This window comes from Mastigoproctus giganteus, chromosome 12 (assembly GCF_048544385.1).
Source record: "Mastigoproctus giganteus isolate SK-2022 chromosome 12, ASM4854438v1, whole genome shotgun sequence".
Classification (NCBI taxonomy): domain Eukaryota; kingdom Metazoa; phylum Arthropoda; class Arachnida; order Uropygi; family Thelyphonidae; genus Mastigoproctus; species Mastigoproctus giganteus.
The window spans coordinates 136,474,661-136,493,589 of NC_143586.1; the positions used below are offsets into that span (position 1 = coordinate 136,474,661).

The 18,929-nt window shown below is 36.7% G+C and overlaps 1 protein-coding gene across 1 annotated transcript in view; it reads left to right on the forward strand.

Moving 5' to 3' along the window:
* LOC150077446 (serine/threonine-protein kinase BRSK2-like) overlaps positions 1-18,929 on the forward strand; it is a 614,186-nt gene that overhangs the window by 448,655 nt on the left and 146,602 nt on the right. The window contains exons 7-8 of the mRNA XM_090386750.1: positions 7,982-8,128; positions 18,547-18,581. Of these exons, the coding sequence (XP_090242876.1) occupies positions 7,982-8,128; positions 18,547-18,581 (182 nt within the window). The remainder of the gene's footprint in view (positions 1-7,981; positions 8,129-18,546; positions 18,582-18,929) is intronic.

Sequence of the window (18,929 nt, forward strand, 5' to 3'; positions counted from 1 at the left end):
ATTAGTTTTCCTTTCAGGTCAATGTTATCTGCTATGAGTACTTTTTTTTTTTTTTTATTATATAATTTGCTTATAATTAATCTTTACAATTCCTCTTTATTATCTCTGCCGTTTGTTAACCCCTGGCATGGTGCCGTGAAGGGTATTGTATGGTCGTGGTACCTGCGTGTACCGGTGAACTGTACAATAAAGATCTCATTTATTTATTTATTTATTTATTACGTTTTCTCAAAAAGAATGCGAACGAATCACGAATTTAAAATATATATATATGTCAAGCATCAAATAATCATTATATTAATTCGGTTCTCTACGCTCTGCCTTGATTTTTAGCAACGGTTTATCGGAAGTCCGAGAAACACTAGAGAAATCATTACAGATCCTTCTAGGGCTGTACGAACACTTGTGTCTGGATTTCATTTAGTAGGAACAACTAGTGAACTTCGGTGAGGCTGAAGCGGAACGATTTTTCGATTTCTAAAATGCCAAAGGTCAAGTAAATTACTGAAATTGTTTATCGATCCCAACGTCTATATTGCCGAAGGTTCTGTGGGAGATATTTCCCCTATCATATCTTCAGCAGGTTTACGAGACGTTCGGGGTAATTGTACTCAGATATTTCTTAGCGAAGTTCGATACTAGCTGCAACATCTTAATGTTCTGCAGTTCAAGTGCATTTTGTAGTTCAACATCAGACAACTTATTACCCGGAAGGCCATAAATTCAGCACTAGTATAGCGTTATCAGTGAATTAAGAAAGTTGGAGATATCACGAATACCTCTAAGAGAGCTTGAACAGCGTCGATTTAGTAAATTGTAATATTCACTAAGTGCTCTAAGCGTTAACCCAATGAATGTTAAATTTGTGCTACATAAATTGAGCTCTTGTCTGCGGATTTGTCTAGCAAATATTTGAACTGCTTGCAGTGGTTTTTATTTTGGTGGCAAAGCGAGCAGATAAATTGTAATTATAACTGAAGAAATTGAAGCCCTTATCTCTAAGTAGATTAAAATCTGCCTGTATTTCTCCAACTGAATAAGCTGAACAGACGTGCATTCAGTCTTTCCGTGATTTTATGTTCCTGTATAACTTCGTTGGTGACTGATTGCAGTCGTTGCTTCAACCGTCAAAACTTTATATTCAGTAAATAATCCTCTGTCAAATAGCAGTCTTATTATTATATCAAACTTATCATCTTACAAGTGATCATTTATAATACTTAAAACTGTTACCTTCCCAGCATTATTTTGACACAGCATTAATAAAACCAATCTAGCAATGCGAAATTGCTAGATTGGTTTTAGTAATTACCCTCTGCATACTAACTCGCTTTTACCTTAGTTACCCTCTGCATATATGGCGCCTATGTAGCCAGGGGGGAAGGAGCAGCAGTGCGTAGCACACGATTCTTGATTAGACCGGAGTTCGAGCCCGTCACCACCAAATACGGAGGATGCGGAAAGGTCAGGGAATGACCACCGCATATCCCGGAGTAATATGGCCTTAGTTGCTAATGTTTCTAAAAACCAAAAAAATAACAATAACAAGCTAATGCTCCTAAAAAAAAAAAAACCTCTGCATACTAACTCTCTTTTGGCAATGGCAACGTATTCATCAAATGTGGTTACAAGAAATCCCATCATTTTTATATGTAAAGTAACTAGAACATCGTAATTTTCTCATCAGTACAATGTGTAGGCACTTACTGTTCGTTTACGAACAATTTACGGATTAACATCTACAAATTATTTATTAATTATTTAAATTTTGTTCACAAACAGAAATACAAACAAGTAATGGCAAATAAAAACTATTACAGTACGTGCAACATTAACACAGGAGTATAATAGGGGTGAAATTTTGTCTGCTATCCTGTTTGTGGCAGCATTCGAGCCGTTCTGGACAACAGTTAAGTTCTCCAAGAAATTATATTGGCAAATCAACAAGTCCGCTTAAAACGAATTTCATTACAGAATTTGCATTTACATGAACGTTACCTAAAAGTTCATAAAGGCATAAAAACAGTCTAATACGGTTACTGAAAATAATTTAATCTGCCACAAACATTTTTGAACAGTATACGTGCCGGACAGTGTTCATCACAAACGTAGGTGAAATAGATGTTACACTTGTCATCATAAATCCAGAATCCATTTCTTCTTTTAATGCTCTTAATTCAACCCCACCAAGCTACTCCTGAAGTGTAAAAACTTGCATTTTGCTACTTTGTATAACCGCTACTTTTCATCATCCTTTAATTTACATGATTCAGGCTGGAACTACGTTCCGGTATTTTTTCTGCACGGTCCCCCATTAGAATTACGAAATCCAAATTTTTATGTCCGAACTTGTTTGCGGTCTGATCGTTCTGCTGTTGACCAACAAACAAAAAGGTCAGTCACACAAGAATATGTAATCGATTCTGTATGGGAATTTCTATGAATCTTCTAAACAGTATTTTTTATATTATTTTGGAGTTGTTGTTTTCGTTTTTTTTTCTTTTCTGATTTTTAAAATTTTTTGTCTTTGTTTTTTGCTTTTGAAATTTTTATTTAATAGTTATAAATAAATACTGAACAAATATTCTAATCTTTGACTTATTTATTTATGCAAATGAAAAAAGCGTAGGTAACTATTTGTAATTAATCGACGAGTGTTCCGGAACTATTTTGTTTAGCAATACACCTCTGTTTAAAGCCTACCCAAATCGTCCTGAAGGTGCGTTGCTTAACACTGATAATTAACCCTCCCCGGGTCTTGACATCAACTACAAATTTTAACATTGTGTCCTACATCCCTTTGTCAAAGTCATTTAAGAAAATCAAAACCAACAGTGGTCAGAAGCGGATTAAGGTCGGTTGAGGCCCAGGGCGAAGAAGAAAATATTGGGCCCCTTAAAAAAAAGAGAGAGACAGGGAAAATAAAAATGCATGTTAACCATTTTTTTAAATAAATAAAAAAAATTATGTACTATTAATGTTTTATTTCCAATAAAATTTGAATATAATATATGTATTATATTACATTCGCGTCTTTTTTTTTTAATTTGTCTTTTTTCGGCCCCTGATAGATGTCGTTTCATTTTTCTAGCTACCATTGGTAGCCTACCAATGAAATAAAATTTAATAGTCTGAATGATCAGAATACTAGAGAAGAGATTTTTCGTTATAGTGCAATGAATTAATGATTAATTAAAATTCAAAAATTATTCATAAACTACGAAAATCCAGCTGATGTAACAACAGGAATTAATTTCATCTTAATATAATTTCAACAATATACGATATACGCGTATTTGCGTATATCGTAAGTCTGCACAGCGGGAGAACCTTTGTAAGTACAAAGTAGAAAATACGATTCTATTGCTCCGATGAGCGGTAGCGCAGCCGCGCGGAGCCTATGCAGCGTAGTATGTGTATAGTATGCAGTGTAGTAATGAAATAATGAAAATAAGCGAATATAAACATACTATCAGGTTTTACCGCCGATTATAAACTTGTACGTAATTAAAATTGCACATATGAAACCAAACTTGGTGTCATTAGAAAAAAGTGTAAAGTTGGGGTTTTGAGGGGGCCCTTCAGAAGTCGGGGCCCATGGCGCGCGCCCGGTGCCCCCGCCGTTAAATCCGCCCCTGACAGTGGTCCCAGTACCGATCCCAGAGGCACTTTTAACGTCAGTGCAATCGGAAGAGTAACCGTTAATCACAACCCTCTGCTTCCTGTTCCCACATCCCTTTTCCTCCAGAATACCATTTCTATCTAAATATCGCTGCAACGCACATTTGTTCACTGGCTTCATGATTTTCCCTACCACTAAAGTCAGGCTAACTGATCTGTACTCACTTAGAACTGAAATAAGTATTGGCGATATATTGGCACTTCTCCAATTCAAAGGATTCGCACCCGAATCCGTGATGCCCTCCTAAGTTATCTTAATCGTTCAACCACATAATTTATCATAACGGCTCCCCGCCGCCTCCCTCAAAATTACTGGGTATATATTATCAATTCGAGGGGCCTTACTTGCCTTCAGGCTTAAAAGTTTTAGTGTGATAATAATCGCATAAGCTTGTCCTTCATTTTTCAAAAGTAAACTAAAAATGAATATGAACCATACAAATGATGCTTGTTTAATTAACGAAATATACATAATGCTCATATAATGTTAGCTCAACTGACCCACTTTTGCGTAGGTACGCCATCTCCATCTCCACCTAATCATAATAAGAGTTTCTCAGTCATCGCCGGTCTCCGCAATACATTTTGATTAAAAACCACTGATCTCGTACATCATTTTATACAACTTCGATAACAAGAAAATTAGATACTCCAAGAACAGTTAAAATAAGAACAATTAAGATGATTTACCTGTTATTCTTATCTGTCAATATCCCGAGACAACCGATGAGATGCATAGGAGTTGTCTGATGGCAGCATGCTGTAAGATATAAGATCTTAGAAGTTAGTTAAAATAAAGATATCAGGGTTGTTTTTGTGCAAAGTAAAATATTAATAAAAAAAAGAAGAAGAAAAAACGTTGGATATGGTGAGAGTATAAGATGAAAAATGTTACTAATTAAATAAAGTAAAATGTACTGTTTTTTTTTTTTTTTTTTTTAGCAAGGTAAGATTAAATCAGAAGAAGGTTAAATTTAATGAAGAGATGGGTATAACGTGAGAATAAACAGTAGCAAGGGATGAATTATCAACCCCCAACATACGCGAGAACAAACAGGGACAGCAGGACTAGGTAGAGGGGGTCATTTGCAGATAGGCGTGAGAAGGGTTGCTCGGGAACAAACAAAGGGACGGGGGAGACCGGATTAGTCCAGGCGTTTCCTTTGATCGGTTACACCATCAGAACAAACAGGAAGTGGGTGCACTTCCAGTAATCGGTTTTAAATTAAAAGCGGCGTCAGACTGACCGATATGTGTGTTTTCGGAAGGAAAGGTGCGAGATGAAAAAGGGTGTTGGTGAAGGTGGTCCGTCAACATCAAAGGGTCGTCGGCCTGGGAATAAACATTAAGAATAGTAAAAAAGAAGGCTGGATTACGCGCTAAGATACAGTCTGGGAGAAAAGTATTAGCAAATGAAATGGAGAGAAAATTTAATAGTAATGAGAAGATTGGTTGGAGTCCGGTCGTAGGCGTGCCAGTTTTGAAGTGCGAGATAGAGTTCGGGGAACAAAAAGGGGAGAGCGGAGAAAACTGAAGGTGAGACAGTCCTTTTTTTTTGTAAGTGTCCATGATGGGGAGGCTGACGGCGAAGGAAAAATAAACCAATATTAGTTTATCGGAATGTCAAGGAGTTTGGAAGGGTTAGTGAAGAAAGGGAGGGAAAATTTCCCACAGAGGACCAAGTCAACTTATGAAGATCCTGATATCAGGAAAGTTTTGGACCGGTAATTTTGCAAATTACCGGTCCCGAGGAAACATAGCAGGACAGGCATAGAAGTAGCAGCCCTGGAACAAAAGGGATGTATACGGAAGGGAGAATAACGTTTCCCGAAAGCAGTATAGCAGTTCTGCAGTTCACACGCTAATTCTACAGAAGTCGTGAGATGCTGTTCCAGACCGAGAAGACCCGCAGTCCCGAATAAAGAAAGACGGAAGGATCTAAAGGAGGCGCTCCGCCAGTCAATTGAAGTAAGTGCCACAATAGAATAAGCACTTCATAACTAATTTAAAAGACTGTAGGAAAGGAGTACGAGAACTTTTAAGGGAAGTCATATGGGAATTATAATATTAGGTAAATGTATGTAAATGTGGACAGGTAAATTACTGTTGTTAGGGAACGGTAAAAAGCGGAGAAATATAGACATGGTTATTTTACTATTGAATAAATGGAGTAAAGTAAAACTTTTGGACTGGATTAAATAAAGGGGTAATAGATATGAAGGCTATCCTACCTGATGACTCAGATGTAAAACGGGGTCCTAACGAGAAGTGTTTTGCCTAGTGCTAGTGTGAACCAAATAAGCAAACAAATGTCAGTTTATAGAAGGATTTCTGTTGTATCGCGGTAAATCTAGGTAGAGACTGTAGGTCATTGTTATTGCTGTATAAGACTGAAGAAGTGTATAGGAGAAATTAATGTGGATATTGATTGTGATCCCCAAGAAGAAAACTGATTTATATTAGAGAAGTTGTTATAATAATGAAAATTCATGAAATATAGTATTCTAGTGGTAAAGAGATAAGTAATGTACTTAAATACAAATTAACAAAAATAAAATTGTTTATTCTATGTACCAAATATGAGTGATATCAAGTTAAAACATGTGCATGAATAGTGATCCAGTTCTTTTCTGTAAATACAAATTTTTGTATATGTATAAATAAATTGTATATAACGTTAGATTGAAATTTGTCTTGTCATTCTGAATATCCTGCCAAATCCGGTAAGAGGAATACACTCAATATAGAGACTCCATAGAGCCTGAATCTCTTCTGTGAGGTACACAAGTCAGATGCGAAAGTGGGGTATTAGAAAGGGTCAAATAATAATAAAGGTATACAGAATAGTACAAAAAAAATTCAAAAGGGTATAAAATAATAACAAACCCCCACAATGCCAGACCAATGAATAGCATGGTATACCAGGGCATAACATTTTATGCGCAGAACAGGTTGTCACATCCACAGGCAGATTTCTTCAATTTTAAAAACTATACAGGGAAAAAAAAGATAATGAATAAATAAAACATACTTGGAAAGGATTTGTTTACACTAAACTGCCTGCCTTAATTAATATTTTTGAAATGTTTTAAAAATAGCTAATGCAAATGTCCTTTTAATTGGTCGGACTTTAATTTCAAGCATTGCTAAGCCGAAGTCTAATGAGTTTATCTAGTTAATAATGCTGAGAATCTTAGATCATGTAGGTCTAATCCGTTGGAAGTCATTCATTCATGTTCGCCTACAAAAGACAGTATGAACCACAAAAACATTTATTACGATATTTTCCAGAAAAAAGTGGTTAAAAAGAAATGATTTAAAATGTAATTTTAGAGAATAAACAAAATTAATTTTCAGAAATATGTTAATAAATTATAATTGATCTTATGTCCGTAACAAAACTTAACTCGTATAAAGGAAACACGTACATACGAAAACCCGGTTATAACTGGAATGGTTTTTTTTTTTTTCTCTCTTTTGCGATACGCTTGAAAATCTGATATGGTACACAGATATGTTATGGTACACATACGGTACCAGGGTATACCAATCATTGAACACTCTCTAATGTGTAATGCGGATTTGTTAAAAACCACCGGTGCCGCTTGACCCTAAATACTGTCTAATGTGTAATTTCTTATGAATACAGTTTTCTGACTGTACAGATTTATTCTTTTAGTATTCTGTAATAATTGAGGTTTTACTGAATTCCACGTAAGCACCTATCTCCCGCTGATAGCGAACTGCATTCTGGTATCTCTGAAGAGAATAATGCGTAGTAATATTACATGCCAACAAAACACATTTCCGCTCACTCGAAGACAAACGTAAAATATACTGGTAGCTTTATCTCGAAAAACTAATACTGTATAATCTTTGTCAACAAAAATGAATCTAAAGAATCGAGGTTTCTTTTTTTAATTTCCAAAACTGATTAGAAACTATGAAGAAAATACAGTATTTGTAATGAATTCCTCTCTGATATCGTAATTCCCGTAAATTTTAGCAGAATATTCATACACGATCTATATATATATATATATATATATATATTCCCCCACTTTGCTACGTTCGCATTTCATCCATTTTTCAGTGGAAAAGTGTTCAGATATAGAATAAGCTATTTTAAATAAAATAATTATTTCCTATTTAGGAATCTGTATGAGTTCGAGATTAATATAACTCAAGACGGCGAATTTAAAGCAAATACTGCAACACTTATCATTAATGCATGTTTATATTTACTGTTTCATGCTTTTAAAGCCGATTATATCATAAAATTTACATTTTATTTTCTTAGGGTGCCTTACCATTTGACGACGACAACCTCCGTCAACTTTTAGAGAAAGTTAAGAGAGGAGTCTTCCATATCCCTCACTTTGTCCCTCCCGAATGCCAGGATTTGCTCCGAGGAATGATAGAGGTAAATCCAGAGAAAAGAATGTCGGTAAGTGCATATCAATCTATTGTACCTTTAAATACTGAAATAAAAATGCAAGATAAGAGCAAACAGGTTAGATCCTCTTATCTGTAACCAAAGCTATCTAATAGCTTCGGTTATAGATAAGAGGACAATTCCAAAATTTTAGTCACTGAGCAGTAGTGCGTGCATTAAAATTTGAAGGCCCAGACAGTGCAATTTTTGCTATGCAACTGTGAAAGTTGAAGGGCAGGAATGTTTTGTAAAACTTTCGCTACTGTTGAAGCCTCGATTTAATGTTTCAACCTCCACACGTCTAATCACAGCCCACGCTCCTTGGGAACAGTTATATATATATTTATTTAACTCACACACCATCTATCTGTGAAAGATATGGATTCAATTTTCGTGTGTGTACAGTAAGAACCTTTCACGGAGGTAAGCTTGGAATCAAAAAGAAAAAAAAAAATCAGAGCTAAATCCGGATGAGTATTGCAGATTGGAAAACCCCAGTGAATGGAAAGCTCCGAGTGTATAGGGGTATGTCACAACGAAAGCACCAATTCTATGAAGTCAACTTCACCGACCGTTTTTTTTTTCCCGAATAGCATCGCGCAAGCCCCATAGAACTGTTTAACCATGCGGAACAAATTCATAATGGACAACGCCCTATGAGTCAAAAAATACGATAAGCAATCGTCGCATTTTATCGATATTGCCTTGTTTTTTGTACAGTGGAGAAGAAAAGAGTATTCGATTGACAGTATTGTGATTTTGCTTCTGGTCATAGTCAGACCCACACGATTCGTCACAAGAAATGATGGTAGAAACGAAGCGTGGTTCAACGGCAACATGATTGGTGAAGATCCTGACATCGTTAAACCTCTGTATCAATGAAGATGCTAGGCACAAACTTGGTTGAAACTCGTGGTATTCCCAAATCTTGCCTTAAAAATTACTTAATTTTAAACCGAGTAAGTCTGTCTGTTGGACGAAAAAAAAAAAAAGAAGGGGGAGGGGAGCCTTCATATTAATCGGCACATTTAAAAATGCCATTTTAAATGTGTCGTGCCATTTAAAAAGATTCAACAGTACCTTGCGTCATCAACAGTATTACAACCTAAACCATACAAAGTGGGCGAAAAATGACACAACAATTATCACATCAAGAAGCTCAGTAGCAGGGAAAAATACAACATGAGACCGGGTGTAAAGGAGAAGAGATCGGGAGACATGGGTACACTATTCTGGGGTTAAATGAAACCGAGAGATTAGCTGTCTGAACACTAAAAAAGCTGATTATTAGATTTTAATAACGACTCTATCGATTTAGTAAAACGTAGTTCCACTATCTATCAGAGACCGTCAACGGGAAAATTTAATTTCTTAGAGCGGCACAAAATCACAGAAGCTACTAAGCTTTTCGTACCGACTAACAAATACTCTTCAAGGTATGGGCCTAAAGGAGGTCAGATGAACTAATGAGACTCGTGGCAGAGAAGAAAAATACATGGGATTCATATAAATTATCAAGCGAAACAGAAGCCTATGGTAGATATAAACAAAGGTGTAATCAGTCACAAAGGAAGTTTAGCAAACGACGGAAGATTACGAGAAATCTTAGGCGACGAATGCAAAGAAAAACAACAAAGACACGTAAACACTAGAAGGAAGGGAATGAATTAAATTGGCCCACCTGAGAGCGATAGTTCGACTGTTGATAATCCTGGTCAGGTTGCTAACAAACTGAATGAGTATTTTGCATCTACATTCGCACATGAGGAATTCTTTAGGGAAGCGGATGATAGAAGTTTGTCAAATCCTAACAGGAAGCTAAATGATTTTGTAATAATTGGGAGCAAAGTGAAAGAGAAATTGTTGTAGTTAAACATAAGAAAGTCACCTAGGGTGATGGGTTGTTGCGTTGTAATCAGGGTTTTAGGAGCATCAGCGACTAAGGCCATATTGCTCCGTATATATTGTCTGTAAACTGCGTACGTCCTAAGGTCGATTTGCTGTTTGCTAGACAAAAAATCCGAGTTTCCGAGGGGGGGAACCATGTTATCCTTGTCTGAGAACAACTAACTCAGCCACGTTGTCAAAAAGGCCCATAAAAATTCCTCACGTTATCGAAAGGACTCAAACTCAGGTCTTTCCCACCCGGTGTGGAAGGACGGCGATCCTCCCACTGTACCACAAGAGCGAGGTGGATGGGATATATCCAATTATGGTAAGGGACGAAGTGAAGGAAGTAAGCAAACCCTTAGCCATAACGACGAGAGCATCCTTGAATTCAGGGAAAAAAAGATCATCCTTGAATTCAGTAAAAAAAGATCATCCTTGAATTCAGGGACAGTCCCCACGTACTTGAATGTGCGAATATATCTTCAATTTACAATGGGGGTGGGATCAAAGGGTGATACAAGAAATTACAGACCTGTTAGTTTAACTTCTATCCCAGAGAAAATAAGGAAGTCACTAGTTAAATAAGTAATGCTGGATCATCTAGACAAGGCTACAATTATACATAAGACAAAGCATGGGTTTGTTAAGGGAAAGTCTTGTCAGACCAATTTGATTGGATACTATGATGTGATCACAAAGGATCTGGATGCGAAAAATAATTTTGATATCATATACTGTTCTTGGATTTTAGGAAAGCTTTTGATACCGTTGCAAATGAAAGCCTTCTGTACAAATTGGAGCAGTATGGCTAATATTAAGGGCAAGTTCCTGCTATCGATAAAGGGATGGTTGAAAGGGAGAACACAGAGAGTAGTAGTCAATGGACACTGCTCATCGTGGACTAACATTATTAGTGGAGTTCCCCAGGGTTCCATGATGGGTCGATTGTTGTTTTCTGTATTTATCAATGATATTAATGAAAGCATATCAGGCTTAATGTCCAAGATTGCAGATGATAAAAAGTTAGCAAGGTGGTTAATGACGGTAAGAGACTGCAACGGGATCTAGTAAAATTACACAGATGAGATGAGAAATGGCAATTGAAGCTTAACATTGACAAATGGGTAGCAGTAACCCCAGAGTAACGAACTAACTGTGTGGTACTAAATTCAGGGTAGTGGAAAAATGACAAGGACCTCAGGGTAATTGTGCAGTCAGATATGAAGTTCTTTGAGCAGTGCAGACAGGATCCAAGGACAGCTCACGGGGTTTTGTCAATGATATACAGGAATTTTTCTAGCAGGGATAAGGAAGTGATTATCCCATTGTATAAGGCAATGATCAGGCAACATCTTAAGTACCGTACACAGGTCTGGAGGCCTCATTTTAGAAAGGATGTAGAGCCGCTGCTGGAACGAGTACAGAGAAGGGCAACGAGATTGGTGAGGAGAACAAATGAGTGCTCTTACGAAGAAAGGGTTCATTTTTTTTTTTTTTTTTTGGTAGTTGTTGGCGCATAGGCTTCTGTGGCCATAATGCACCTCCCAAGGTTTTTGCAGTACTTTGATCCAACCCGAGGCGAGAATCGAACCCGCGACCTTTGGGTTGCCAGGCAGGCACTTTACCCACCCGGCTAGCCCGGTCGGCAGAAAGGGTTCAGTTCTGCAAATTGCAGCGTCTGGAGGCTCGGCATCTGCGAGGCGATCTGATTGAGATGTTTAAAAGCTTTGAATGGATTGAGCAAGCTCAATGCTGATGGGATTCTTTCTCTTGCTCAGCACATGATGGAACACAAATTCAAATTGAGGAAGGACGATTGCAGAATAGTTGTACAGAAGTTTGCGTTTAGCCAGAGGGTGGTTGATTGTTGGAACAAACTTCGATCTGTTGTTGTGGAAGTTGATAACTTAACTAAATTCAAGAAAGAACTACACAAACTATTTGAGGAAATGAATAGGCGAAAATGGGAAGTGGTGTGTTTTTTTTTTTTTTTTTTTTTTTTGCTTTCTTGCATCGTTTATTACTACTAATGCTAATATGTCTTATTAGAGAAAACGCTTCGTTCTTCAGTAATATGCATCATATAAAATTCTTGTTGCAAGAATTCTATATGACTCATAAGGAAGAGAAGTTTCACAATAATTAGTTATTAAAATAACTAATTATTGTGAAAAATATAACTAAAAATAGGTATTGAGTGAAAGGATAAAAGAAAAAAAAGCAACCAAGGAGAAAAAAGCACATACATCAAATAAAAGAGATAAGCACATGTACATAAAGAAGCTATCGGAGAGATGTGCTCCTTTGTTATCTTAAGAAAAGCAAAACGGCGTATGGTTATTACATAACATGAGAAATGTGTAATATAAAAATACGTGACAAAGAAATGTTCTTAACTATTCACAATCGTGAACGGTGAATATAAATAGAAAAGTAAATACGGCGGATGGAGAGGGCTAAACACAAAGTAAGTGGGGGTCAAAAAGAAAAAAACTGGAAAAAAAAAGAAATATAAAACAACTCAAATTTCAAATTCTAGAGAAACAAAATAACGCATATTAATCAAACTAAGAATTTTCCATCGCTCATTCAGCATGTTGCAAAATAATTGTCAATTAATGAGTACATACAGTTCTCACTATTATGTTTAATATCACGACCGCTAAACAAATTCCCGCCAAAATGTTTGGAATCACGTTTAATTTTTTTTTAATTTTCAAAGTTTTTATTAAAATAGTACCAAACCGTCTACCAAGCTCATTAAAATATTTTATATTATGTATAAAAATCGAAAAACTTAAATATTAAGAAATTTCTAGATTATTCGAGAATATACAGTATATACAGGGTGATTCACTACCAGTGCGACAAACTTGCAGGAGGTGTAGGGGGCACAAAGACGAATCGGAATCACATAGCATTGCAGGGTCCGAAATGCCTTCGTCATGCGGTAGAGGACGTTGAACGGGAGGTCGCGTGAACAGCGATCCCGCTGGAAGTCAGCATTTGCGAACCGTTTCTGTTGAAGAAACCAAGGAGCAAAAGTCCTCCTGAGTGGATAATCCGCAGGCTCCAATGATTGGACGCGTTGCAGATGGTACGAACTCATTTGGTTTGTTGACAGTATCCTCCATACAGTGGATTGGGAAATACCCAATCGTTGGCCTATCGCTCGGGTACTCGTACTCGGATTGCCTTCTGCAAGACGTAGGACATTCTCCTCATTGTCTGGCGTCCTCGTCGTTCGCTCTCGATTCATGGTACCTCTCGTGAAACAACCAGTCTCACGTAACCTTCTGTGCACACGTGCGAAAATCGTATGATGAGGAGCACGCCTGTGCGGGAAACGTTCCTGGTACAAGCGCAGAGCGGCGCACCCTTTACAGTCCGCAGCTCCATACGCGAGGTGCATGTCGGCCAGTTCAACGTTTGAATACTCGTCCATCCTACTGCCTCAGGAACCGGTTCGCAAATGCTGACTTCCAGCCGGATCGCTGTTCACGCGACCTCCCGTTCAACATCCTCTACCGTATGACGAAGGCATTTCGGACCCTACAATGCTATGTGATTCCGATTCGTCTTTGTGCCCCCTACACCTCCTGCAAGTTTGTCGCACTGGTAGTGAATCACCCTGTATATATATATATATATATATATATATATATGGGTTTTTAATGTAACTCTTTAAAAGAAAAATTTAAAGAGTCACGTAGAAAAGAGGTAAACAGTAGATGAAATGAATTGGTTTCGGTGAAAGCAAGATTAATAAATTAGGTATGACCAATGGGAGACCACTTTAACAAAACAAATACATGGTCATGTAATCAGAAATCAAATTAACAAAAATTGAAAACAAATGCCTGTTAAGTTCATCAAATACCATATTAAAGCAGCCATACAAGCCAATTTAACCCTACAATCACCCCAACAGCAACCCTAATAGGGTCACAGAGAGAGCAACCGTTTGGGCCCCTATTAGACTCTCGAGTTCATTGCGCTCAGACAAGGCTCGTGTGACCGCACTGCAACCCGGATGTCGAAATTCAACCCCTAATACAATAATAACTATAATAGTTCTCATGCTGACCCTGGCTACATTAAACCCCCATACCAATCCCAACCCTTCAATAGTACTAATTTCACTGAATATTATAAATTATAAATTTGACAACAAAGTGATATAAACGGTAACAAAAGCAAACACGCTACACCTCTCCTTCAGATTATAATAAAGTCCAAAGCACCACAAGGTTAAAATCACCGATGGGGGTATGTAAATATGTATATAGTTATCCCACTGAGCATACACGGGCTGTTATGCTGTAGAAAGGTTCTACCAGTCCTTGTCCAGTGGATAACCTTACCAATTTGATTAAAAAAAAAAAAAGTAATCTTAAAATGTATTAACCCAAACATCTACCTATAGGTATTCACCGTAATCCCTAACCATCGATTACAAATTTAATACAGGTCGCATAATCACTAACGAACAAATTAACCCATCCCTTAAACATATATAATTATTAATGACAGACTAACTGACAAATCAGACCAGATGGCCTATAAAGCCATCTGGTCTGATATAAAGTCTCCTATAAAGCGTCTCCCGGGTTGATTGCACATGCTTTCTAGTACCAACCACCAGCTATAGTGATCGCAGGTAAATACCTATATACTTTTTTATATTTACTCTAATGCATACCCGTCGGGTTTTGGGGCTCAATTCCAGTTTGCAGCTAATAATAATTCAAAAATTGAAAACTAAATTAATTAAAAATAAATTAGCAATTAAATTTTATTTGCCTTATTACATTAGGACATCCATAACTAAGCATGAGTACGTACTAAGCAAAACTGTTATTGAGACTACAGAAACGGGTATGCATGAGACATTCTTTTAGTATGGCAATCTCTCTGCTCAAAGCCCCTGAGGAAGTAGCAGAGAGGCGGCCATGTGAAGGAATGTTACCTTCCTAATTCTTTCTAGCTATAGTCCTAATATTTCTTGACTCAATCTTTAATAATTCCCTTTATTTCCTCTCTCTCCTCTTACTTTAAATCTTTCCAGACTTTACATTTATATATTTGTTAACTTGATTCCATGTTAATTGTTAACATGGAACTACAGGCAACCCCAGTATAACACGGTACTTCTACAACACGGTTTCGCTCTAAAACGATTTTTAAATTGCGGCAATCCTCGCACAACACGGTACTTATATAACACGGTTTCGCTCTAACACGATTAGAGAATTTCGGTAAATCTCGCATAACAGGGTATTTTTGAGCTTTTGTGCGGGGGATACCCTGCTATTCTGCTGCATGTAATTTTTCAACATTTCCACTCTTTTTGAATCCCAGCTGTTGACTCGCTAGTCAAAAAAAATCATTGAGAAATCCTTATATTTTATTTTGTTGGGAAATCCCCGTGCTACATTCTGTGCTATTGAACTTGTGGAAAACTCTAGATTTCAAAGTTTTATTACTATTGGATAGCACACCAGGGCATCCAAAAGATTTAAGTCGTCCAAGCGTTGAAGTTATGTTCCTACCACCACAGTTGTACTAGGTTAATACAACTTCTTTCGTTCAGCCATTAGATCAAGGCATTATATCCACCTACCTTTAAAACTAATTACATCAAAAAATCGTTACAATGGATTTTGGAAAAATTTGATTCCGAATCTATTGAAGTTATGGAGGCATGGAAACATATCTCAGTTGTGGACTGTATCAGAATCATAGCTTTATCGCTGAAAGAAGTAAAACCGTCAACGTAAATGAGTGTGGAAAAATGTATGGCCAGAGTCAGTTCATACAGGAAATATGGTTGAACCGGCCGATCCTCTCCACACCGGGTGGAAAAGACCTGAGTTCGAATCGATGACGGGAGGAATTTTTATGGGTCCTTTTCACAACGTGGCTAAGTTAGTCGAGCTCAGGCGTGGACAGCATTTTTTTTTTTTTTTTTCTTTTTTTTTTCTGGAAACTCAGGTTTTTCGTCCAGCAAACAGAAAATCGACCTCGGGATAAACGCAATTTATAGACAATATACACAGAGTAACATGGCCTTAGTCGCCGATGCTCCTAAAAAAGATATGATTACTGAAGACGTTCAAGAATTAGTGGTAGAAAAAGAGGCTGGCGAAGTGGATTTGGTAGAAATGGCATCGGAGGTAAACCATCAATTCAGAGGATGATAGCGCAGATGAAAATTCTAAACTTCCAAATTTTACACTAAAAAGCATACGGGAAGGCATAAACTTAGCTGAGCAATGAGAACCTTATTTTTTGAATGCAGGTCCTTCTACTGAAAGGAACACAAAGTTGAAAAGGAAGCTTCAATAACGCTTAGTTCCATACGATGAAATTTGCAAAGATTTAACAATTAAAAGCAAACAAACCCAGATTACTGATTTTTTAAAGAGAGCAGAAGATACACGAAATCTAGAATGGTATATTTTTGTTAGTTTTGTTAACATTTTGTTAACGAAATAGTGTATTTTTGTTAGCTTTTGGAACGTAACCCCTTTTTTGTACTTTTTCTTAGTCCCGTATAACACGGTTTCGCACAACACAACATTTTATTAGGAACCTAGCTGCCGTGTTATACGAGGGTTACCTGTATAGGCGAACCAACAACTGCTAGAACAACTATGGCTAGCCAGTTAGTTAGGCCTTAATTACCGGTAATGCTTCCCGCCCAAAACAACACAAATTTTCGCCACCATCCGCAAAACAAAAATCAAGCTGGACAACTATTTGGAACGAACGGAGGGGTGAAATGGGAGTTTTTTTTTTTTTTTTTGGCTGATGCTGCATAAGCTTGCTTTTTTGCATCATATGCCTCTACTAATGCTAATGCTGATCAATCGGGACTTTGACCTAATATAAATATATATATATATGATAGTTATTATAATAATATAATTATAAGGATGTACCTTTTTACAATGAAATAAATACTTTAAAATATGTTCAAGTATCTTAAACCCAAATTACGTGGCGCTCCTGGAATGCTGTTGCGGCACCCCGGTTGAAAACCACTGATCTAGACCGTAAATTCCGTGAAGTCTACCCATCTTCACAAAATTAATGGAGAACCCTTCAGATCGCTTGGAATAATGTTAGCCAATACGCTGTTATAAAAATTAATGGCCGGAATGCCATGTCTGTGTAAGGCAATGATAAAATCTCGAGGAGGATATTTTGATGAAAAATAAATATAGTTGTTAATATTAATCATTTCAATAATTTTTGTTGTAAATTTTTCAATGCGTAATAAAAAAATCTTAAAATACTTAATAGTGTTTTTTTTATTCATATTAAACCTTACGTTGTCATTGTTAATTTCAAAAAAAAAATATCGAAAACTGTTGTCATACGCTGTGAGTCAACTTTTAGGGGCGAGCGTATATGAAACGCCTCTAACCCAGAACGATGACGAAAATTATGCGTGCGGTCTACGATTTCAATGTCATTAGAACGTAGATTACAAAATGCTGCTGACATCAACAGTTGTCTGCGACAACGGAATGAGCAAACCTGATTTGGCGAATAGCCCTGTCCCCCCCCCCCCCCATACTCCAAGGTACAATCGCAAAGTCTACGGTGAGTTATACGGAGGAGACTAACTATAAGCTTTGCGATCGTATCTTGGAGCATGACACCGCTATTCACCAGACCAACCTTGCTCGTTCCACCGTCACGAGCATTATTGTTGTGAATTGTATAATAATTATAATCAGCATTCTGATGTTGAGATCTTGATTAAGGGTTCTCCTAAATGTATGGCAGGTCTCAATATTATTAACTGTAATAGAAGGGCCCACGTACACTATTATGGAGGCAGTTGTTTAACAACACGATTAACAATGACAAATTCCTAATAGCTTTCACAAAGTCTAACAGCTGATCCTTTTTTTCACACAATTTGTGTTTTAGTTATCACTTTATTTTTGCGCTTTCTTCTTCCCTCATCCTTTTCTACTCACCGTTCACGATCGTTTGTCTTTTTCTCCTCTCTGTCACATGTTTTTATATTACGTATTTCTCATCTTATATAATAACAATAAGCCATATTGCTTTTCTTAAGCCAATAAAGGAGAATGCCTCTCCAAAAGCTTCTCTTATGTACAGTATATACTTTTATCGAAAACTTTATATAACACCTTAAAAAAAAAACGTTAGTTTTATAGAGTTATATTTTTCTGTATATTATGTTAACTAAAGTTTTATTCCTCCGTATTCATCGTTTGTTGCAAGAATTCTATATTATTAGTCTACAGGTCAGCCAGATAGCTTGTGAGAAATGAAGTGAGACAAACAAATGTACTGAGTTTTTTTTTCTTCAAGAGCAAGTTTATAAACTTCATAATAAGATTCATAAAACTTCTGAAATACGATGCTTTTTAAATATTTAAATTGTTAAGTATGAAATGTTTTTCATAGTCGAATAATAATGTTCTAACTATGTCTCACCTTAACGTCTACATAATGAATAGTTCGCTATTAATATTTATTTTTCTTTTCCGTTACAGCTTGCAGAAGTAACTCGTCATCCCTGGGTCACAGCGTGAGTATATATTATTTCTGTACACTGTCATTTATGAAGATTAATCCCCTTAAAGTAACTAATTTATACCTAAGTTTAATAAGCAATATCTAAGCCTATTCGCTGCCTGGATTACTTTGGCTACTTTGTTTCAACGTTTTTCCATCTAATTACAGTAAAAGTCAATTGTATAACATCAAACCATTCGGAAAGTTCATACAACCGACTTATTTTAAAAATCTTATCTTACCAAAATTACCCAAAATTACCTCTTTGCTGTTGAATTAAATACAGGATGGCCATAAAGCCTGGAAACATAGGCGAATATACATAATAAGTGGTTGAGTGATATTACATTACAATACATGA